The sequence below is a fragment of the Ailuropoda melanoleuca genome, chromosome 8 (genome assembly GCF_002007445.2).
Source record: "Ailuropoda melanoleuca isolate Jingjing chromosome 8, ASM200744v2, whole genome shotgun sequence".
Lineage (NCBI taxonomy): Eukaryota > Metazoa > Chordata > Mammalia > Carnivora > Ursidae > Ailuropoda > Ailuropoda melanoleuca.
In genome coordinates this window covers 18,248,708-18,273,397 of record NC_048225.1, presented here as the reverse complement: position 1 = coordinate 18,273,397, position 24,690 = coordinate 18,248,708, and the positions used below count along the sequence as shown (strand labels likewise).

The 24,690-nt window shown below is 43.5% G+C and overlaps 1 protein-coding gene across 2 annotated transcripts in view; it reads right to left on the bottom strand.

The window, feature by feature from the left end:
• The window catches only part of JHY (junctional cadherin complex regulator), a 67,091-nt gene that overhangs the window by 18,172 nt on the left and 24,229 nt on the right, over positions 1-24,690 (bottom strand). For both annotated transcript variants that reach the window (XM_034665997.1, XM_034665998.1), the window contains exons 4-6: positions 14,918-15,031; positions 5,791-6,449; positions 1,190-1,484 (exon numbers count right to left, since the gene is read on the bottom strand). In XM_034665997.1, the coding sequence (XP_034521888.1) occupies positions 1,190-1,484; positions 5,791-6,449; positions 14,918-15,031 (1,068 nt within the window). The remainder of the gene's footprint in view (positions 1-1,189; positions 1,485-5,790; positions 6,450-14,917; positions 15,032-24,690) is intronic.

Sequence of the window (24,690 nt, the reverse complement as noted above, 5' to 3'; positions counted from 1 at the left end):
AAATGCTCTTTCCATCTTTTCTTATTAACTCTTGACCATCTAAATCTCAGCTCAGAATTATCCCCTGAAGCCCTGCTTAACCCCCTCCCCAGATTGGATGTCATTCTGAACTCCTTTGTGCTCCTCTGTGCAATCCACACATACCTCCCCCCCCTCCAATGGCAACATTATACTGAGGCCATTTTCCTGTGTGTCTACATGAGGAAAGGTCATGGCTCATTCTCTTTACTTCCCGGCACCTACCACGGTTCCTAATGGGAATTCAACACCTATGTGGAATTGAATGAAGGCTGATTCCCTAATGAAGGCTGATTCCCCCGGGATTGAGGCACTCTTTCCTCCACTTGCTGGGAGTGCTATCCCAGTTGGGTCCCTCCCTAAGAACCGCCCTCAGCAGATGGAGCTTCAGTGCCCAAAGTTCCAACCGTCCCGGGGGGCAGTCGGTAGCCAATGGCTGGTCCATTTGGTGGAGCAAAAGCTTGCACCCTTTACCTTCAAAGAGCCCTCCCAACTTCAGAGCCCTCGAGGGCTTCCTAGAGGCTTCTGTTGCACCTGCATCACCGTATGCTCTCCCTCAGCCAACCCTGCCCCCTCACTGCCTTACAGGGGTGGTTCGGGAGACGCCTCAGCCAGCCTCCTGCACGTGAATCTCCATTTCAGAGACTATTCCTGGGGAACCCAGATGACCACAGGCCCATTGCTTCCAACCAGGTCTTTCCCTGTTGCCCTGTAACGCAGAATGCATCCAGTTTTTTTCCTTACCATTTGGCATTAGAAGCAAGTGACCTTTCCTGAGGGGTTTTTAATGCTTGTGACAGTGGAGATATGTAGAGGATCTAGAAAGACTCCTTCCATGTGCCTTCATTTCTTCCTGGAAAGATTTTTGCACCCCCCCTACTATGTCTCCTCCAATAGGAAAGTGCGCTGAGAGGCTCAGCCTTGACTAGAGGTCAAGACAGGGTGTGATGTTTAACCTGGGGCCAAAAGGAAACCCTTCCCTGAGATGAAGCACAAAGGAGGGACATTTCAGGCAGCATCAGGGGATCGAATCGGGAAGTGCCTAGAGACTTGTGTGGCAGTGGCTCGGTAACTACCGTCCCTATTCCATGGCTAGAAGTAAAGGAATGAAAACCAAGGGCCATCTGTACCATCAGAATTAAAAGGTTATTTGGTAAAATGCTTTTGTTACCTTGCTGCTGCTCCTTTTCCTATGCTTTCTTCCTTTTTCCAGTTGAAGCAGATAGCCTTCGGAATTGCTACGACTAAATTTCATTTGGTTTCTTTGGCTTCTCTCTGAACTGAGTTGGGATTCACTTTCGACCCTTGACAATATAGGTGGAAATGTGATGCTGGACGAGGCCTCTTCTCTGGGCTGCACCTCGGTCAGCTGCATTAGCGCTTGCTGGTGCTGCTCCATTATCTGAGTGAGCTGCGAGTCTGGAGAAGCTCTAACAGGTTGGCTGTCCGAGGAAGGATGGAATTTCCTGAATGGAGAAACACCCCACAAATCTGTTACTAAAAACTGCATATGTAGGACTTTTAGCATAAAAATTTTTATGGATTTGATGTATTCATCATTCTCCAAATCAAATTAATGACCTTTAGCTTAATGTTAAAAAAGATGTATTTAGTTGAGAGAGAGCAAGAGAACACGAGCAGGAGAGGCAGAGAGAATCCAAAGCAGATTCCGCGCTGAGCATAGAGCCTGATGCAGGGCTCGATCTCACGACCCTAAGATCATGACCCAAGGAGAAACCAAAAGTCAGGTGCTTAACTGACTGCACCACCTAGACACCCTTAGCTTAATCTTTTCATAAATACATTAATTTCTTAAAATCCTCCTAGTTTTTCTTGAGGGTAGTCTGGCTCTTATTTAGAACTTCCATTTAGTGCATTCAGAATAGAAAAAACAGTCCTTTGAAAAGTCTTTGCCCCTGTAAAATACCTGGAAATGTTGGATTAAGTTTAAACAAACATGCTTTTGAATACATAGGCGAATTTGTACGAGAGGCAGGGAATCCTTGAGACCAAAATCAAAAAAGGGATTAAAAGTAAAGCAGATTTTGGATAAGCTGAAGCTATGGCTTTCTTTGTGGGAGTTTTGGATCTATGGGCTCAAGCTCTAACACTTCACTCTGGCACAGGATAGGTGAAATCTTGGCCCCATGTCGGGTGGGGAATCAACTGAGATGCTTGCATGACGTTCTGGGAGAGCTACGTCCTCGATAAAAAGTTGGATTAGTCAACAACTCAGTCGCCAGCATGGAGACTCAACAAAGCAAGCCTATCTTAGTCTAGGTTCTCAACTGGAAGAAAATTCCTTCTGAATTTCCATGGGACAATGTGTGGGGTTCATATTTACCTTACCCACCTAGTCATGGATTCCAACACCAAAAAAATAACATAAAAATGATCCCGGAGGAGGGATACCTCTGCATCTCTGGCAGAAGTAAATGTAAAAGTTCTCTGGGGGGATACACTCCTCAAGCCTGCCCAGGTGTCTACGGATGAGATGGCTAAACATACATTCACAATCCAAAATCCTAGAACATATGAGGAAATAATCTGCCAAGTAAGAGAGTCAGCAGGCAGACACACACACACACACACACACACACACACACACACACACACACACACAGCAGTGCTAGATTTCTAAGAACTTCTGATAGACTATTAAATAGCATTCTTAAAGCAAAATTCTTAAAGCAAAATGATTAAAGACCTGAAAGAAGAAATCAAAACTGTGAGAAACCTATTTTGAAAAAAGAACAGGAAGGTTTTAATCAGATCCAAATAAAAATTCTAGACATGAAAAATACTGAAACTTACAACTCAGTGGGTACATTAAAGCCATACTAGCTACAGCTGAAGAGAGTTATTGCATTGGGAGACTCATGGGAGGAAATTTCTCAGAAGCACTGATAGATAAAGATAGTAAATAAGAAAGCAAATTAAAGAGACCTGGAGTCTAGAATAACAGAATTTAATATACATCTATTTAGTGTTCCTGGAGGGAAAAGAGGGTAAATAATATTTTATAAAATACATATTTCCTATGACTATTTCCTAATAAAGGGAAATGGATGATAATTTTGTGGAATTTATGAAAGAGATGAATCTTCGGATTTAGGAATCACAAGCCAGATTAAACATTTCATACCTAGCCCTCACACAGTGAAACTTCAGAACGCCAAGAAAAAAGGAAAAAGATGAAAACAAAAGAAAAAATAATTATATGGACAAAAAACTTTTCATAGAAACCAGGAGATAGAAAACATTTTTCTATCAATTCAAGATAGAGCATAAAGGAATTTAAGGTAAATTTACCAGTGACCTATTCTTGTTAAAAAAATTTCCAAAGGATCTCTACTTCGGGAAGAAAGAGTAGAAGAAAAACTGTGAGGCAAGGACATTAATAAGCAGTTAAATTTAAAACATTGTATACAATAAGCGATAATTTTTGGAGCTATAGGTGCTGGACAAGGAGCTGAGCAAAAATACATATGCCCCAGAGGGCGATTGGATTAAAACAATCCAGCGATTCTGAATTTGTTCTGGAGGAGAATAGAAATACTAACACCAGCCTAGTTAAGTTTTTTGAAAATTATTTGGATGGACCTAGAGGGCATTATGCTGGGTGAATTAAGCCTGACTGAAACAAATACCATGTAATTCGACTCATCAATGAAATCTAAAAAATAAAAAGCAGAATCTGTCCCATAAATACAGAGAACTGATGGTGGTCAGAGGGGAGGAGGGAAGGGGTTAGGAAAAATGGGTGAAGGAGAGAGGGAGGTGCAGGCTTCCAGTTATGAAATGAATAAGTTACAGGAATAAGAGTCATAGCTTTGGGAACAGTCAGTGGTATTGTAATAGTAATGTAACGGGACAGGTGATAGCTACACTTGTGAATGTAACATAATGTATAAACTTGTCAGATCACTGAGTCATACACCCAAAACTAATGGAACGTTGTGTGTCAGCTATACTCAAAATAGAGAATATATATTTCCAAATCTGTAGAGGGGAAAAAGTAACAAAACTCTACTAGTTCAAAAGAAGATCTAGATATCTATCTATCTATCTATATATATATAGAGAGAGATGTAAAAGTATAGAAACAGTAGAGTGATTGAAAGGGCAAATTAAGATGGTAGAAATAAATCCAAATATGACCACAATAAATGTAAGTAGCTTAAAGTTGGAAATCCATTTGTGATAAAAGCTCTTTGCAAAAGAAATAGGAATAGGAGAAATTTCCTGTCTCCCCTCCCTGTCTATCAAAAGTTACATTTTTATTTTTTTTTAAGATTTTATTTATTTATGCGACAGAGATAGAGACAGCCAGCGAGAGAGGGAACACAAGCAGGGGGAGTGGGAGAGGAAGAAGCAGGCTCATAGCGGAGGAGCCTGATGTGGGGTTCAGTCCCAGAACGCCAGGATCACGCCCTGAGCCGAAGGCAGACGCTCAACCGCGGTGCCACCCAGACGCCCCAAATGTTACATATTTTTAATGATATGAATGTTAGAAGCACTCCCTCTAAAGTCAGGGAAGAAAAACCAGGATGGTTGCTATCTATCACTACCTCTTTCAGGAAGCTAAATCGAATTTTATTGAATGTACATTCCATACCTCCAAGTACAGCACTGAAATATCTTCTCATCACTTCAGATATGCAAATTGTCTCCCTGCTTTGAGAGTAAGCTCCTGGAAGGTACGTGTGGGTCATACTACTACTGTATCTTCTATGGCATTTCAGCAGTGGGTTTAGTGCATATCAGGTATGGGATAAACACATTCGATTGAATGGCATCAGGAAATGTCCCCTGAAGTGATTTTTAAAGTAATTTTTTTTTTCTGATTATAGAAGGAATACATCTACATTGCAGGGACTTTCAACAATTCAGAAAGTATGAAGATGACGTTAGAAATAACCCCAACCTCTCTTGCCAGAAATAACCGCTATTGACATTTTGGTGCATTTTTCTTTCTTTGTGCATAGCTTTACGTCGTAGAGCTTCTGCTCCTTAGATATAAATTTGTACCTTACTATTTTCTTTTTTATAGAAGTGTTTCCTTATAACCATAACTTTTAAGGATTACATGATATTAAATACCATAATTTACCTAAACCTTTCCTTATTGTTGGATTATTGTTGTCATTTTGGTAAATGACGGTACTTCTGTGCATACATATTTTTCTGTATTTTCGATGATTTCCTTAGGGTAGGTCAATACGATGTCAGAGGCAGTTTCTTCCAAACATTACTTGTAACCCTCAAAATATACTGATCTTTTTTTAATGACCGGTCCCTCTGTCCTCCTCCCCACCCTCCAACCTCTGGCTTAACTACAGTGGAAAAACTAGAGGAGACAGGGAAGAAGAAAAATACATTGAAAGTGGACCGTTTGAGGCAGAAATCAGAGCCACCTGGGACGCCTGGGTGGCTCAGCCTGTTAAGCGTCCAACTGTTGGTGTCGGCTCAGGTCATGATCTCAGGGTTGTGAGAACAAGCCCTGTGTTGGGGGGGGGTCTGCACTCAGCAGGGAGTCTGCTTGAGATTCTCTCTCTCCCTGTCCTTGTACCCCTCCCACCTCCCATACTTGCTGTGCTCTCTTAGATAAACAAATAAATCATAAAAAAAAAAAACAATCAGAGCCAAGGACCTTGTTTTCCTCTCCCCTGACCACCCCCATGACCTGCCCATCCCCCACTCTCCTTCTCCTGTCTTCAGTGGTTTCTCACTTCTCCTCCAGAAAAACGCTTGAGAAAAGGGAATTCTTACCATAATATTTCTAAGTTCCTATATTTTGTCTCTGTGTAAATCTGCTTGGGTTGCTTCTTATTTTCCCTCAATCCATTAACATTTTTGTTGCAAACAGACCGGGAGCCTTTCTGGCTCAAGGGCGCTTGTCTCTTAGCAAGCTCATTAAGGTAGTTCAAGTCCACATTGGAAAGGGTGCTGATGTGTAGCTGCTGATGTGACGGTCTTTTCTCTTCCTGGCCTTTGTGTCCTCTTTCTTTCTTAACATCCACCGAGGGGTATCCAGTCGAGTTGTTGTACAATACCTTGTCAAAAGCCTGCTGGGGTGGAGCCAATTTATTGGAGGTTCCTTTGGGCTCCTGGCTCCTAAGTGCACTTGAGTGTTGTAAATCATTGTCAGGCACATTCATAATTCTGATTGTTTCGTGATTCAGTGAAGTATCCGTAGGCTCATTTTGGTGGTGTTGCTGTCTGGGAGTGTTCTTCTGCTCTCTGTGACTGGCAGCCAGCTCTTCCGTCACCAAGGACTTCAGGTCATGCTGCCGTTTAGGCTGGTTTCGAATCTTGTGGTTGGCCGGTTTTCTGGAAGGTTGCTGGCCATTGGTTGTTTCAGAAGACGGACCTCTTGGTACGCTGTCTGACTTTGCACTTTCATATTGAGACAAGTGTTCCTGATAATTCTAAAAAGAGATCTTTGGTTAATGTAAAGTCAGACGATCGGCACGCTTCCCATTTTACTTTAGCATTTTTCAAACTAGGAGTTGAGGCTTCTGGGAAGTTGACCACAGAATTGAAAGGGTATAAAGAGTACAGTAGGTCCTTTCCTAATTTCAGGATATGCGAGTGATTAGCTGAGTAATTCCTCCTGGCAACTTCAGATTACGGATTTTCTAGAAGTAGGGATCTTAGAATGGGCTTTATATTAAGGATAAGTCTTTGACTTCAAATGTAAAATGAAGTGTTACCAAATGGGGGGGGAGGTGGGAAGGGAGTTTTACCTCCACAGGGCTACAGGCAAAAAAAAGTACAAATCTACATCAAAATATGCAAGTTTATTTTAACTAAGGTGAATATTTTTAAAAATGTCAACCAGAGAGGACCTCAATGATCCATTTTACCAACCCAGTACAAGTCAAAAATGAACTACAATTTAGATGATCAGATCTTCTTACTCATATAGGTCAGAAGCTAGAAATGACCTCTTCACCAGATGAAACAAATTAGTTTTTATTCAGAGGATTATAAAAGAGTCTGCACTGTGATAGGACATCTGTGAAACCACAAGGGTTGTTTTGCTTCAGTTCCTTAATATAGCCTGTACTTAGGCAATCAAACATCTGGGGGAAATATTTCAATTTCAGAACGGTTTTTATGCTTTTCAAAGTCTTGTAACAACAAGATGTACTCCTGGTATAATAGATACACTATGTGACTATATTGTGCTAAGCCATTTAGAAATATTTTCCAAGGAATAAAGCACTCATTACTTTGTGAAAAACTAGCAGAGTTAAGTGGCCTTTGGAAAGAATGATTAAATGCTTAGTAAAAACAGTGATATGACCATATGCAAAATATTTTTTCTTTCTGAACACACATATAAAAAAAATCTCTACCTGGGCAAAGTTAATTGAAAAATGCCAGTTACCTGGGTCATTCGGGGGNTGGGGGGGGGGGGGGAACCCTTAAAGTGAATTAATCATATCTGTGCTCAGATTGTTTTAGCTTGCCATGAAGAATGATCAAATTACTGGAATGAGTTCAACTTTTATTTCACTTTTCTGACATAATGACTAAGACCATCCTATTCCTGTATAATATTAAATAGTATTCTATTTCTAATGAAATCTCCCTATAATGGTGAGGTTGAGGTTGTTAAATTTAAAGCAGTCTTCTACAATAATATTACTTCGCATGTCAGATTTTTAAGTATAAATGGCTTATCTGAAAGATAAGAGCATGTTTTCCCTGCTTTCTGGAGGACTGGCCAGGTTCTGATGAGTTTGTCTACACTTGGAATTTTTGCCTGCGGTACTCCAAAAAAGAAAAACTTCCTTTACTGTATTTCAATTAAGAAAGGTCTTTCTTCCATGCACTATATGGAACTGCATGGGGAAAATGCGGGCAAAAAGGCTCTGCAAATAGATAGCCCAGGAGCATCTTTCCTTATTGTGGACCCAGAAGAAAACTGCTACTTTACAATCTTATCAGTTGTGTTAATGAAACACAGTGGCTCTTTTCATGGCCATCACCACTGTTCATGAAGGTAAAAAACCAAAAAACCAAAAAGCCCGCCTGTGCTACAATCTATAAATATTTATTGAAGCTGATGATATCATTTTTATTTTTATTTTATTTTTTTTAAGATTTTATTTATTTATTTGACAGAGAGAGAGACAGCCAGTGAGGGAGGGAACACAAGCAGGGGGAGTGGGAGAGGAAGAAGCACGCTTCCAGCGGAGGAGCCTGATGCGGGGCTCGATCCCAGAATGCCGGGATCACACCCTGAGCCGAAGGCAGACACCTAATGACTGAGCCACCTAGGCGCCCCGATATCATTTTTATTTTTTTTAAAAGATTTTATTTGCTTATTTGAGAGAGACAGCACAAGCAGGGGGAGGAGCAGAGAGAGGGAGAAGCCGACTCTCCACTGAGCAGGGATCCTGATGTGGGACTCAATTCCAGGACCCTGGGATCATGACCTGAGCCGAAGGCAGACACTTAACCAACTGAATCACCAAGGCACCCCTGATAATTTCATTAAAAAAATTTGTCGGGCTCCTGGGTGGCTCAGTCAGTTGAGCATCTGACTCTTGGTTTCAGCTCAGGTCGTGATCTCAGGGTCCTGGGATTGAACCCTGCATCAGGCTCCACACTCAACACGGAGTCTGCTTGACATTCTCTCTCTTCCTCTCCTCCTGCCCCTCCCACCACTCATGCTTGCTAACTAAATAAAATCTTTTTTTTTAAAGATTTTATTTATTTATTGGAGAGAGCGAAAGAGCTGGAGAGCACAAGTGGAGGAGAAGCAGACTCCCCGCAGAGCAGGGAGCCCCATATAGGTCTCGATCNAGCCGACTCTCCACTGAGCAGGGATCCTGATGTGGGACTCAATTCCCAGGACCCTGGGATCACGGCCTGAGCTGAAGGCAGACCCTTAACCAACTAAGCCACCCAGGTGCCCCTAAATAAAGTCTTAAAAAATAAAGATAAATATTTGTCAACCTTTTAATTGCTAGAAAAATAAGTGAACAGGAGCTTTTTCTGCTGCTATCTAACCGTACATGTGCCAGTTCTCTGTCCTCATTCCCACCAACAAAGAAAAAAAAAGCTATCAGGAATTTTTTCCTTAGGATACCGGACCTGAAATCTTGGGTTCCCACTTGGTTTTAATCACGTTCTACCTTTGCGGCTGACAATTCAGATTACAATAGTACTTTCACAGGGTCCTCTGTCAACAAGGCCAAGGACTTATCATTTTATGAAACTTCAATTGTCTCAAGTGTTAAATCCTCTATTCACATAAGTGTAAGTGCCCAGAGATGGCATTTCAGTCCCCAGAAAGGAAGACATTTACGGGCTCGATGTGATTTCTCTCACCTTCTGAGCAGACTACTTGAGATCTGTGGTTTACTGAAGATTTATTACCCGACAATTGAGACATCAGGTGTCACTTTTTAGGTCGCAAGACCTGAGTTCCCTCAAGTTAACATACAAAGCCTTTCTCAGGCTACTTAATCTCCACCAGCACTGAAATCCTCTATACCCTCCTGCTCTCAATGGGGTTCTTTTGTTAGCGATACTCACAATCAGTCCTACTCCATGCACTCAGGGTAACTGCTTAATGGCACTAGGTTTTCCCAGCACACACACAACAGTGGCCACTGGTACAGCGTTCGCACTGGGGAATCCTGATGCCTAATACGGGGATGATCATTTCTTAGTAAGATCCACACTTAGGTATTCATGTTTGTTCATACTGTGCCGTCCAAGGGTGGTTTGCCCCCAACTCTGTGAAAGGCAGTGTCTAGCTGCTTCTCTTTTACGGCTTTTCTGTTTACAAGCCCTAAGCAGAGGGGAAGGATGCATGTTCTGTCTCAACCAAAGGCGCATCTGCTTTAAAACAAAAGCCATTCTAGCTCTTCGTTGCCCTGATCAACCTTGAGGGTTGTGCCTGGGCTCCGAGATCAGCTCTGACGTAAAGACGGGTGTGTTGTGCTTATTATTAATAAAACACAAATACTTTGAGCAGGGGTGATCAATTCCATCTGAAACTATTAAGAACATTTGGAGCACACGTATTAACTGGCTCTCACATTCAGCATCAGTAAGGGAGGGCTCTATGTTCAGATGAATAAAAGAAGCATAGCTCTCTTGATGATATTGGAGGCAAAACTAAAATGATAGCCCTTCTATTCTTATAATAATAGGAGAGGTGGGAAGATTACTTAGGAAGTGATTACAAGGACTTTTGAAATCAATTAGTCAAAAATCCTACCTACTTTTCACACTGTCGTTCCTTCTCCTGGCCTACAAAGTCAAGAGTTATTTTAGGGTGGCAAGAAAGGAAACCTCCTATTTCATTTTGTCAAAGCTTCACTTAATTGGAGAACTTTCTGGTTTTTTTTTTTTTTCCTTATTGACCGCATGCTCCATGCCTGGGAAGGATCTTCTGCTATTGGGAATGTGCTCCTTCACACGAGCTGGCAAAGGTCAGACCCTTAGCAAAGCAGTACTGAGTCCAGTTCTGGATACAAAATGGAACTGAAATTTGGGAAAAGCTGTGAAGGTTCACAGGGGAGCGCAGAAGGATCCAGGACAAGACCTATGGGGAAAGGTAAAGTGAAGACGGATGACTTAGGCACGAGTGGGACGCTTACACAGATGGGATGCTAATGACCATCGGTTGTCAGTAAAGTGAAGATGCACAGGCTTAAGTGGCCTCAGGGGCTTTGTTTCTGGCATATCTTGTTTCCTTGCCCTATCTCTGGTTTCTCCACCTTGCAGCTTGTGAAGGTATTTCCATCTCTTCTATGAAAAAAAAAATGCAAGAATCCCTCACTTGATCTCAGTCTCCAGTTGAACCTCATCTCTTGTTCCGGTGAAGCATCTTGCAGGTGTAGGCTGCACTGGCCATCCTTTCCCTCTCTGGTTGTGCCCTCTACACCTTGTAAGAGAGCACGGATTCCCAGCACCCTGACTGTGTTGCTCTGCTCGGGCCACCGGTAACCTCTTCCTAGTGAAATCTTCTGGGCACCGTTTTCTTTACCTTTTCACTTTTTCAAACTTACAAAATTAAGTCAAACTTACAGGAAAATTGCAAGAATAGTATGGAGAACTCCCAAATATTCTTACTGAGGTTCATTAATGTTGTGCCAACTTCATCTTTCTCTGTGTCTCTCCACATATAGATAGATGGACACTCAAATGTACATATATGTCATTTCTGTGACTACTGTGTGCATTGTTGCTACTTGGTTTTTTCCTGAATCCTTTGAAACTGGCATGTATGAGTTGCATGTATCATCATTCCCTTTTGATGGCAACTTTTTAAGTAAAAAGTAAATAACTCTTCCCTGCAGAGTTTGACCCTGACAACTGATGTCTCTCTCTTGATTTTCAGGTCTCGGGTTCCATGACACTATTTTACCTTGGGTGGCCCTCCACCTCTCTGGCAAGCCCTTCACAGTCTCTCACCTTCTGCTCTCTTCCTCTGCTTATCCTTAAAATTAACCATACTGTACCAGGCCCTGTTCTTGACCCTCCTCTCTTCTCCCACTACCTACAATTCCTGGGGCATCTCAGCAATTTCTGCAGCTTCAGTCCACCAGGGAGTGGATTCTTACGATCAAATGTCCATTGCTAACTCGGGATGTCTCTCCTGAGTTCTATGCTAGGGCTACTTTTCTCCTCCAAACTCGGTATCAGGCTCACCACCCCTGCTCTCATGCCCTTCCCCCATTCCACCCCAGCATGAAAGCCCTCCTTTTCTTCCTCAGTGGTAGTAGTACTACTCATCAGACCCTTGGAAACTAGTCTCTTTCTCTCTCCCCCATTTACCTTGTATTCAAGCAATTGCTGAATTTGCTAATCTCACTCCTTGACCTGCTCTAGGCAGGTGCTGAGAGGGCATCAAGTGCTGCCCTGACCCGTAGGAGGTTTCATCCAGTTGGATTTAGATCTGTCCACCGTACTGAAAAGCGAGCTAATGGCGTGTGGAGTGTGAGACAGACCCAAAGCAGGTGCTGCTGCCCTGAGTTCTTGTGTGATCTCTTGCAGGAGCCACAGCAAACTTCCCCTAACTGGTTTTGCTGTCTCTGCAATCTTATTTCCTTCCAGTCTATTCTCTAGACCCTGGCTAGAATGAATTTTCTACCGTGTTAAGCCTGATCACGTCACGAGCCTGCTTAAAATTTGCCAGTGGCTTCCTGCCATCTGCAGGATAAAATCTAAAATCTTCTGGCCGACGTGAAAGCCTTCCAGGTCCCCTACCTCTAGTTACCCATCCAGCTCGTGTCACGCCGCTCCCCTCCCTCACTCGTGCTCCTTCAGGTCCTGAGCTGTAAGTGAGGCTGAGGACACACCACGTCTCTCATGCTCTCAGACCTCTGGTCCCATTTGTCTGTTCGCCATATTTTGTTCCATCCTTCTAGGGTTAGTTCAAACACTGTCTCTTTTCAGGAGACTTTTCTTGTCTTTTTAAGGCAGGATTAGGTGCTTCTTTGGTTCCTACCGCATGTTGAACCTACATTCCTATGATTGCATTATAATGATTGTGTAACTGTCTTCCAGCTAAAGTTTTGAGCTCCTTGAGGGTAGGGACCATTTTTTAAAAAAAGATCTTTTACTACTTTATTTTTTTTAAGTTCTTTTTTTCTTTTCTTTTTTTGGAACCATGTTTATTTGGGCCAGACCCCTGACCCCCAAGTGCCTGGAATATAGTAGATACTCAATAAAAATTTTTTCTGTGGGAAGTATTTTGATTTCATGTAAAGACATTTCTCATTAGTGGGAACTATTCACTGTTAGGGTAGGTCTACTGAGGAATGTGTACAGTCTTCTAAAGTTATCTTTCAAGAAAAAAAACCTTTCCGAGAGGCCCATTTTCACAAAATGATTTTTAAATGTTTCTGTAACCAGCCAGTAAGTGTTTACTGAGTGTTCGCTTTGGGCAAAGCACTGTGCTGACAGATGTAGAGAAACATACAATCTTAATGTTCAGGCAGCTTCTAGCGTAGTTGGTACAAAAGGAATACAGGTAGCAGTTAATGAGATGGGGCCGAGTATGATAAACACTAAGGGAGGGGTCCAGACCATGGCACGGTGGTCTCCGAAAGAGGGGGCAGAGGATAGAGTGGGAGAGGCTGGGAAATCCTCATGGAGGTTGGGGGATCAGAAAGAAGGCCCTGGATTTGGGTAGTTGAATGGGAAAACGAAAGGCAGCCTGGAGCTGAGCGCCTGCCTAGCTGGCGTGTAGGATGCTGCGGGGAGTTAACAAATCCTTTCTAAGTAAAGGGAAGCATCCCGTGGACCACTCCGTGATGATTGTTTTAGGTCAATGATCTTTAGATGTTTGGTTCCTCTTTGTCCTCATTCAGGAGTGGGTTATAAACAAATGAGTTCTAGTACACACAGAGAATACACAGCATTCTTTCGGCTTTCTTCTGATTTTCTTCCATGCAAAATTTTTTACTGCCTTTCTCAAAGGCCATGCTATGAATCAAGCCCTGTGATTATTTTATCGTTGGCTGAGATCCTATGATTTTCTGTAGTGATGATTACGGAAGCTCTAGGTTGCAAGAACCTTACACGCTTCCAATAGGTTTTCTGTAATGATTTCAGTAACTAGAGAAAAATATCCTAGAATAATAGCTGCTGGGATGCATCTTATAGTTCATTTTGGGCAACTCTTCATTTAATAAGGAAGAAACTTAAGGCTCGGGGGGAGTTGAGATTTGCCCAAAGTTCTGCAGCAACTAAATGACAGGCAAAGGTCCAGAAATCCATGTCTTCTGACCCAGTGCATTATCTGTAACCCATGATGAAACCTTAAAATGTTTCTCTTGTCCCCTCCATCCTGTTGGCCAAGCTCCCTGGGCTCTCTCTGAGGTCTGGTGTAGACCCTGTCCTCTACGTCCCACTGCCATGGACATTTCAGTACCTCTCAACCACTGGGTGAGGTCCCCCCTGGCATCAGCTTTCAGGAAACTCTGGGTGAATGACTGTATGTATGTATGTATGTATGTATGTATTTATGCATGCGTGCATGCATGCTTGCAACTCTGAGAGTGACCTGGAAGCCACCATGAAGGAAAGAAGATGATTTAGGTGGTCCCTCTTTTCTAAATTCTCTCAAACTGGAATGAACTTTATTTTTATTATTATACCTTCAGCACTGTACATAGTTTGAACTGATGGTGTCAGTAGGCTGTCTAGGCTGGGTGACTTCATAGGGCTCACCCCTCCTTCAGCGGGGATAAAATCTGGTGTAAGAGTGACTGCTCCACAGAACTCCACACACTGGTCCCAGAAGAAATCATCTGCTAGTGCTTTTCCTCTTCTAGAGAAATGGTCAGTGGGGATGATTTCACAAAAATCTTCCTCCAAATCACATTATGATGTTAGAATAGTAAACCCAGGGCCAGGAAAGGATATTTTCGTGCTAAATTATCGGTTAGTAGGCTTTCCCATCCTGCAAATGAGGGTTCAGGGAGGCTCTGGGGATTCCCGTCCATTTTTAGGGATCGTGTTCCCCATCAGCTAGGGACACTGTGACTACTGGCTCCATAAGGAAACCGACTTGGGAGCAGTGCAGATTTGGACAATCTTTTGCAACTGTGATCCGCCCCCCCCTTCGCCCCTGCATTTTCTCCATTCCTTTCTTCTGTTTGGGGTTTTAACTCTGAGCGTTTAAAGAGTATGTGATGGTTTTTCTTCCAGGAAATTGAGAACTTTTGGGAAAATGGGTAGAATTTGCTGACTGAGCAAGCAATGGCCCATGTGGGCAGAAACCAGTCTTACCCTTAGAAGGGTGGGTCACTACCCTCAGGCATAAGAATAAACCTGTAAGTGATAAGAAGTGAGTCATGAACATTACTTATATTAAGCTGTAACCCTTGCAACCCATTTAAAGTTCAATCTAGCAGGTAACCTTGAGCTGTTGGGCTCTTTGATGCCATTTGTCTTCAGGATTGATGGCAGCATTTTCAATCTCTTTGGCGTTCTGAACAGACGTCTTGTCAGTTACACTGATGGGGTAGGAGATCTAAGAGGGTAAAACATAAAGTGTGTTAATGGGATTCATTTTAAGTCTTACAGCCACGACGCTCGCTCGTCTGTGTACTCTAGAAAGAGGTCCCACAGGGCTACGTTTTATTTGCAGTTCAAGGATATATCTTAGTCCTCGGGGACCTGGATTGTTCCCAAGGAAAACGGGAATAAATAATGTTTTCTCTTATAAGCATGATGTGAGAATTGGTGCTTTGAGGTCACCACTATTTACTTTAAATGTTCAATACACACTCAAGGGACCCAATTTTAAAACAGTCATCTGAACCGGATGGAGCAACTAATGTTGAGTATATTAAATGGAATAATGAATAGTGAAATAACACTATGCTTCAAGATAATGATAACAATAGAAATAACAATATTTAATATACGTTGAATGTTCATGGTGTGCTAGTAGGTTGTCCTAAGCACTCAGCATATATTCTATCAGTTATACTCTATTAAACCTTACCACGTATGTACTATTATTACCCCCTTTTTTTGCAGATGAGAAACTGAGGGACAGAGACTTTAAATCACTTTCCCAGAATCAACAGCTAGTAAGTGGAGGAGCCGGGCAGTCTAACTCCAGAGTCTCATATTTAGCAATTTTGAAATATCATCTTTGACTTGCAGAACTCGTAATGTTGGCACTCCGTGAATTTGAATGATGTAGCTCAGAGGTTCTCAACTTTAGTCAGATGTTGGAATGACAAAGTATCAGTGCCCTGGTCCCATCCCAGACCGATTAAATCAGAAGCTATGGGGGTGGGCAGGGCACCTGGGTGGCCCAGTGGGTTAAGCATTTGCCTTCAACTCAGGTTATGATCTCAGGATCCTGGGATCGAGCCCCCCACTGGGCTCCCTGCTCAGTGGGGGGTCTGCTTCTCCCTCTCCTCCTCCCCCTGCTCGTGCTTTCTCTCTCTCTCTCTCTCAAATAAATAAAATCTTAAAAAAAAAATCAGAAGCTCTGGGGTGGTCCCAGATAGCATTATACTTTAAAAGTTCCCCAAGTGGGTCTACTCTTCAGCCAAGTTTGGGAGCCACTGATGAAGGCAGCTACATGGGACTTAGGTCCCCAAGTTAGGGAGGCCCTTCATTGCCTCCATTAGCTACCTATTTTATTTTTAAAGCTTATTTTTAAAGAATAATCTCTACACCCATCCTGGGGCTGCAAACTCACAATCCTGAGATCAAGAGTCGTATGCTCTCTCTCCTGGGCCAGCCAGGTACCCTGCTACCTATTTTAAATCTAGAATTCTAGGCACCAGGAAGCATTTCAGAAAGCAAACTTAGTTATACAGTCTTACTGTTGGTGAAAGAATCTGGAGGTAATATGGTATAACTGCTTAGTACTTCTGTACCATCCCTGGTAGGTACTCATCTGCTTGCTGCCTAAACACATGCCTTTCTCCTAGCAGGAGTGACCTGTGTATGTTACTACAGGCTTAAGGATCTTCTGTAGGGATGCCTGGGTGGCTCAGTCGTTAAGCGTCTGCCTTCGGCTCAGGGCGTGATCCTGGGGTCCTGGGATCGAACCTCACATCAGGCTCCTATGCTGGGAGCCTGCTTCTTCCTCTCCCACTTCCCCTGCTTGTGTTCCCTCTCTTGCTGGCTGTCTCTATCTCTGTCAAATAAACAAACAAATAAATAAATAAATAAATAAAATCTTTAAAAAAAAAAAAAAGGATCTTCTATGGACTGAGGACGGAGCATAAGGTGCCTTCTGAATATTCCCTTTCTGTGGGACATCTGGTCCTTTCCACCATCCCGTGGAGTAAGATGTTAGCTCTCTTCATCTCTGTTTCATGGCTGGTAAGCCTACTGTAGTATCACTGCAACGACTAAATGCTACAAAGTTCTTCAGTTCTTCCTATGAGAGCAGAAATATATCTTCCTGTAATTTCTAGCCCTCTGCCCTCTGAAAGAATGGATTAGGTCAATCTCTCTCTCAGACAGTAGCCCCAAATGTTAGTGGCTGACTGTGATGCCTTTGCCAAGTCTCCTCTTATTTACAGGACCTGTGGCAAGATTACCCAGGCTGGGCTCCTTTGGTCACTGTGCTTTATGGCTTGTAAAGGTTGACGTTCCCGTTTCTAAACACCTATAACTCATTTTTAGATTTAGATTCTGGATTTTACACTTGTTTTATTAAATTGTCCCTTGTGGGCTATGTGGTGTGAGAAGCAGCAAGCCGTGTAATGCTGGGAAAAGCATGGGATTTAGAACCCGTCATATTTTTGTAAATAGGATTTTATTTATTTATTTATTTGAGAGCGTGCGAGAGTGAAAGAGCACAAGCAGGGCAGAGGCAGAGGGAGAAGCAGGCTCCTCACTGAGCAGGGAGCCCGATGTGGGACTCAATCCCAGGACCCTGGCATCATGACCTGAGCCAAAGGCAGATGCTTAACCGACTGAGCCACCCAGGTGCCCCTAGAATCTGTCATGTTTGTGTTCAGGTTCTCTTGCTGCTCCTTACTTTTACTTTGCATTTACGCAGGCTGCTATTCAAATGGGAAAGAGGGGGAAATATTTGTTAAATATTAATAAGTCAGCATCTGACAATAAAGATAACCTCATTCCTCACCGCTCAATGCAGCTTCTGTGGCCACAAGTGAGACAATGTTTATTTTGGGTGAACTCTTCTCTCTACCTGTCTGCATACCTGTCACCGTTACTCACTCACATACACAGGTATGGCAAACAGGTGGTGTGGAAGATTAGATACCTAGAGGTTGATCTGAAAATGAGAAAAAAATGAAAAGACTTCTTCATCCTTGAATTATCATGGCAAATACAGGAGCAAAATGTGCTCTTGGATCATGGGATTTTCCAGATTACGAATAGGAGTATTCAAAAAGATTACCTACTCTGCAAAAGGAAAACTTCCCAATACCACAAAACAGTGTAACTTGCTCTGAAGTAGAAAGTTTAGAAATATAAATGCTGCCATCGAAGGTCAGGAACTATGTACCAAGATGCCATCTCTCGGTCCCACTCCTGGCAAAACATGAGGGGAGAGCACCTGGGTGGCTCAGTGGGTTAAGCGTCTGTCTTCTGCTCAGGTCATGATCCCGGGCCCTGGGATCGAGCCCCTCATCCGGCTCCCTGCTCAGCTGGGAGTCTGCTTCCCCCTCTCCCTTTGCCACTCCCCTGCTTGTGCTCTCTCCCTCTTTCTGTTAAACAAAATCTTAAAAAAAAAAAAAAAAAAAGAAAAGAAAAGAAAAAAACACGAAGAGACTATAAAGTATTAGGTTTCAAAGCTTTGGCCCCTGTGATTGCAAAGGTTTCTATCCCTTATTGCCGTGTTGTTAAAAGGAAACACCACCATTTACAAGTCAAATCATCTCTTCCCTGGACAAAAAATGAAGGCAGAGTTGGGAAATAAAATCTAAATAGGCTGCCTAAGCAGGCGAGGAAATAATCCTTTTTCAAACCTCAAACAGGTGATGTCTTGGACAACAATGTTATCTGGGGCTTGGGAGAAAAAAATTGGGTTGATTCCTAGATCCGCCACTGGGAGGTTTGCTTTTCTGGCTTTTGTAAAGGGGACTTGGTTTAGTTAATTCAGTCTGTCACTGGCGATACTGACTGACTGCCCAGGATGGGCTCCCTTACACACAGCCTTGGTAAAAAGCTTCCGAATTACAAATACACTGTCCTGTGTTTCCTTCCCCAGACAGCGTAGGACGTGCGATATTTCCATCCGCAGGCTGTTTTGGTGGGACTCGCTGTCTGAATCACCCCAGTGAGAGTCTCAGGGCAAGTAAAGCATGTTTCTACATTATCTCTTTGAAAGTGGAATGGAGCACAACCTCTGCCAGCTATTTTTTTTTTTTTTGTGAACCATTCTATTAATACCAATCAAATCGAGAAAATGATCAAATGAAATTGCATTTTGAGCATCATAAGCTGTGTAATGTCTATTCTGTTAAATTGGGGCCTATAATTGCTTCTCTACTGAAAAGATACAACAAAGACAGCAATCATGGCATGTCATTATCCCAGACTGGAAAACCGGCCTTTGCTGGGAGGACTTCAAAGGCTTGTGGTTCTCGAATTGCATTTGGCTGCTATTGATGAAACGCGGGCAATCCTGATCAGGTGTTTACACTGAGGTAAGGCGCAGAGCAGAGAGCCTGAGTGCCTGGGTCTAGAGCCATTAAAAAATTGTACATTATGTTCCTCGCTTTGAAGTGAGGGTTTGTAGGAAGGAAAGGAACTCAGCTTGAGTACAGCTGAGCTAGAGTGGGCTGCTGCTTCTCTCAAAGAAACTCATCAGGTTCTTAGAGAATCAGCACCCCACAAAAAAGTTGAGGCTTTACACCAAGTTAGTGTCTCTGCACAGACACACACGGAGACGTGTTTAGAAAGCATATGATCCTTAAGTTCCACAATCACTGCAAGTTTTGCTCCTTTATTCCTTGATATTGTGGGTTTTGTGTTTTTTTTTAATCACTGACGTTATGTGGAGCCCCACAATTAACGTATCGGTTTGCTTGTTATTCCCTGATGGGATTAACAACTAGCACAGAGCCAAGTGAAAATAGGCCAAAGAGTCTGATTTTTTTTTTTAAATGTAATATTTGCTTACCATCACTCCAACGCATCTGTTACTTAATCCCTCTCTTTGGGACCTAATCAGTGGATCCAGCGAGCATTGGTTAACTTGGCTAACGAGCGATCGGCTGCATTAATTCTGTTCTATTTGTGATTGTGCTGTGTGGCAGTCCGAGCCCGCTAACATCTATCTCTCTCTCTCTCTCTCTCTCTCTCTCAATACGTGGCCGGCAGAGGCGGCGGAGGCAAGGCGGCCTAGAGAGCCCGCCATTGTCAGGCTCCAACACGGATATTTTGCCCTGTTTGAATTATCTGGGGATTTGGATTCGCAATTCAGCTGTTTAGAGACAAAGCATGTGAACGATTTTGGCTCTGCCATCGGTCGCTTTCTCCATTCCTGCAGAACACTTCGTAATGCGTTTCACACGTAGGTGCTCAGTCAGAACGTGATGACGTTGAAACCTTTGGAGATACTACTTTTTTGCATTCATTTTTCATATAAGATCCTGCAGCTTTTAAAACCCCCGAACAAATGATGCCAGCCACCGCTTTAAAACCCTTCAGTGCTTCCCCATTGCCCTTAATCTTTAAAGGTTTAAGGTCCTGCATTCTGTTCTTCTTGCTCTTTTCACATCATACTTTCCTAACTCTGCGGTTGGGTTGGGCCACAGGCACCCTTATCTCTGGGTCTGTGCATAGGCCATCCTTTGCTGGGAAACCCCTCTTCACCTCACTTATTCTGACCAATCCCATTCCCTGCTGCTGTTTCAGCCTGGGCTGAAATAGAACTTCCTCCAGGAAGCCTTCCTTGATTCCTCAGAGGTTACAATAGAGGCACCTGAGCCCAGGGCCTTGGCACTTTGTACTTTCCCTTTTGTAACAAGTATTACCTTGGTAATTAGGTTAGTTTCCCCTCTAGACTGTAAGTCCCAGCTCTGGCGGCGCTATTCACAAGGGTCACGCGGTGGTCCTGAATGTGCCTGGCACGTACACGCTCAGAAAATATTAGTGAAAAGACCTATCTACACGGAGCACTGACCTCTCCATTTACATCAAAACACATAGAATCTACTTGTGTGTCTGGCTAGATTTGGGGCTTATAATAAAGCCAGGGAGCTAACTGTCAACAAAATAAGGTGGAAAGCGGGTCTTATCTTTCCCTCTCCCTTGCTCGCTCTGCCCAAAACCACTGAGCCGTCACCCTTCACATGTGCTGTCCCTCTTCTAGGAACATGCTGTCCTCCAATATTTGCATGATGCACTCTCTCACCTCCTTCATGACCTCTTTAAACCCTAATTTACCCGCACCCCCAAGCTCCCTATTTCTCTGCTCTCTTTCTCTCCGCAGCACTTCCATCCCCTACAAAGACACTGATCTTCCTCTTTTTGTCTATTGTCTGTCTCCTACTAGAAAGTTAGCCCCACGAGAGCTGGGATTTTTGTCTTTTGTTCAGTGATATATTCTAAGCACCTAAGACCGTGCCTGATACATAATAAGCTCTTAATAAATATATGCAAATGACTGAAGCAATTAACTATTTTCAAGACTATGAAAGAGATTTTTAGGAATACCTTGTGTTTGATTAACCAAGTAACCCGAACTCTATGTAACACAACTAGGAATATGTAAGCATGACCTCTGGATGGCCACAGAATTCAAACTGCTCCATTACTAAAATCCTTCAGTGACTCCACGCCGCGTAGAGGAAAGGCATAACCCCTTAGCCCAGCGGTTCTGAAACTTGAGCATGTGTTAGAATCACTTGGAGGGCTTATTAAAACGGATTGCTGGGCCTCGCCCCAGAGTTTCTGATTCAAGAGGTCTGGGATGGGGCCCAAGAATTTGCACTTCTAACAATTTCCCGGGCGATGCTGATGCTGCTGGGACCAGGGACCATATTCGGAGAGCTCCTGCTTTACAGTGACGTACAAGGCCCTGCATGAAAGGCACCTGCCAGTTTCTCTAGCCTAAATACCCACACTTCCATCCTCGCAATCTGGACATGTACAACACGGAAGGATTCGTTTTCTCCTCTGCACACTAGATTCAGTAATACTCTCCAGTCCTTCTTTCAGATATCCCAACTGATGCCCACAGCTGATGCTCACGGCTGGCCAGCTACTCTCTAGGATGCCCACCAGTTGGGTTGTATGTTTACCAAGAGGCTTTAACACGTGTTCACAAACCTATTAATGTCTGTTGTATGTTTTGTTAAAATTACAACATGTATTTGAAGGTTAGATAATTTGGAGAAATCTGAGTGTGAACAGAGGGTTGTTATTTTCATGGAAACGAAGTAAAATAATTTAGAATGGCCCCATAAAGCAAAAGGCAAGAGAACAACTCGGTGATGGTGGGGGGGGGAGCTGTAAAAGATTAGGGGAAACAGTTATAAAAAAATTGAAGAAAGGTTATGTTCTTAGATCCATTTTTTAAAAAAATATTTTTTTAATTATTTATTTTAGAGAGAGAGTGCGAGCTCGAGCAGGGGGAGGGGCAGAGGGAGGGAGAGAGAGAGGGAGAATCCCAAGCCAATTCTGCACTGAGCGAGGAGACTGACTTGGGGCTCGATTCCAGGACCCTGAGATCGTGACCTGAGCTGAAGTCGAGAGTCAGTTGCTTAACTGACTGAGCCCCCCAGGTGCCCCTAGATCCTTTCTAAAGGTTTTTTCAGTATTTCCTTTGCTTTTAAGAACTCAAAAGTAGAAATCCTACGTCCCTCAAACTGGTGCAGAAGGACAACACTGTACTCCAGGAGCACACGCACTGACAGGCAAGGCCTTGGCCCCTCCAGGACAGACTGGTGAGTCAGTGTAGGTCTGGATTCTCTCAGTGAAAATCAACTGTTTAGGGTCCTCATTTTTCATATCTGCTTGAACCACTGTATTGGATTAATTAACCAAATTCTAGTTCCTGACTAGTACCCTGGAGGCTTCCCCTGTATCAGCAGGCTTCCACCTAAACAGTGGCCTCTCAATGCTTTTATACCGTCGCACTCACTCCCTTTGCCTGCAATACTTCTGCTGCCTGCCTCCACCTGCTACCTTCTTTTTAAAGAACTGGATCAATGGTTGCCTCTTCCATGAAGCCCTCTCTGACTTCCCTTGACAGACTCATGCACTGTTTCTTCTGTGCTCCTTTGGGATCTTATGTGTCTCTTCTATGGGTACTATTTTCTTTATTTTTAAAAGATTTTGTTTATTTAGAGAAAGAGAGAGAGTGTGTGAGCAAGGGGAGGAGGGGTAGAGAGAGAGGGAGAGAAGAGAACCTCAAGCAGACTCCACACTGAGTGGGGAGCCTGACACGGGGCTCGACCTCATGACCCTGAGCTCATGACCTGATCTGAGATCAAGAGTCGGATGCTTAACTGATGGAGCCGCTGGTACTGACTCGTCAGTGTGGCTGCTTCCTGCGAGGCCGGACTCTGCTAAAGAGCAGACACGCGGGCAGCAGCAAAAATGGCTGCAGACCCCTAGCCTTCTGGGGCCTTTAATGAAGAGGCAGAGCATCCTTCTTCCCATTGCCACGGCTCCGGACTTTACCACAGAAGCAGGTGCTCTGGCCCCCGGGTAAGGCAGCAAGGTCTGTCGGGCACTCCAGGCACGTTTGCGAAAGCTATCCTGAGAAACGATTGCTTATGTTAAGGCTCTGGTTTTTGAAAGGGCATGTTTTCGTGAGGAGGAAAGTTTTCTTCTCGTGGATCCCTTGTTGCTGATGTTGAATTAATGGAGTGTCACTCTATAGATCATACAATCAGTAGTTGAACCAACTAAGTGCTGAACAGTGCGTGCAGAAAGACGCCTTAGGAAACGTGTTATGCTGGGGGAGAAACCATGAAGTTCAATTTGAATTACGCTCTCCTAAGTAAGCGCTCTTGTTGTGGTCACACAGGGCAAAAGAAAAAAACCCTAATCAATGAAGATATGGAGTGCTTACTCTATAGGAGAATAATTTTTATGAGTATGATGGAGGAGAGACTCAAAAATACCACTGAAACTGGAAGAAATCGGAAAAAAAAACCCCAATAATTCTGTTTCTAACCAAATATAATTAGAAAAAGATGATCATCATTGAAATAAAGGTAAAGTTTAGTTTTACAGACAACTGAAAGTTTCGCTAAGTCTAAAAGTACAGAAAAGAGCACTATAGCACTGAAACATGAGTCTAGGGGCCCCCGGGGGACTCTGTCAGTTAAGCCTCTGCCTCTTGGCTTTGGCTCAGGTCGTAATCTTCTGGCATGTGAGATGGACCCCTGCATCAGGCTCCACGCTCAGTGGGGAGTCGGCTTGGGATTCTCTCTCCTTCTCCCTCCGCCCCTCCCACTCATGCTCTCTCTCTCTCTCAAATATTTTTTAAAAATTAAAATATTAGTCTTATCCAGTAGGAGACCAAATTCAAGTCAAATGTTCAGTAATAAATATGCAGGGCTACATGTTATACCAAGCTTTCACGTACAGTGTCTCGTTCGGTCATCCCATAATCCTGGGTCTGTGGTAGAAGGCAGAGGCCCTTGAGCCACATCTCAGGAGGGAGGGGAAGGTCTTCCCAAGCAAACAAGACGAGGAAGAGTGGTCCGTCAACGTGACCAGAAACGCAGGGGAGACGCTGGGCTCTGGGAGCCGTGAGTTCCCGGAGGACACAAGGGGTGGGGATGACGAAGGAAAAGGCTGAAGCCGCAGGAAGGGGCTGGGCTGCGGGGAGCCTTGTGCACCACTCTGAGAGTTTGAATCTGACTTACAACATGGCAAGTGAGAGGTGTGCCTGCTCAAACCCGCTTTGTGGACAGTCTTCTGGGAGTCCTACCATAGACCGGGCTACTGGGGCATTGAAATGCTACCCTTTTAGCTACATTTTCTTATTCTACCTGAAGTCCTATCCCTTTCCCTTTCAGGCACTATGACCTGAAAAAAGAAAAAAAAAATCTGTTTGGAAGGGCCTATTCCCAGGGCGATTCCTTTCCTTTCCTATGCCTTGAGAATGCCCCATGTTGACAATAGCTTCTCTTTACTGCCTGCCACACATCAGGAGCTTTCTATAATTTTTTCCGATAAGCCTCCAGGCAGAAATTGACCCCATATAATGGATAAAGAATA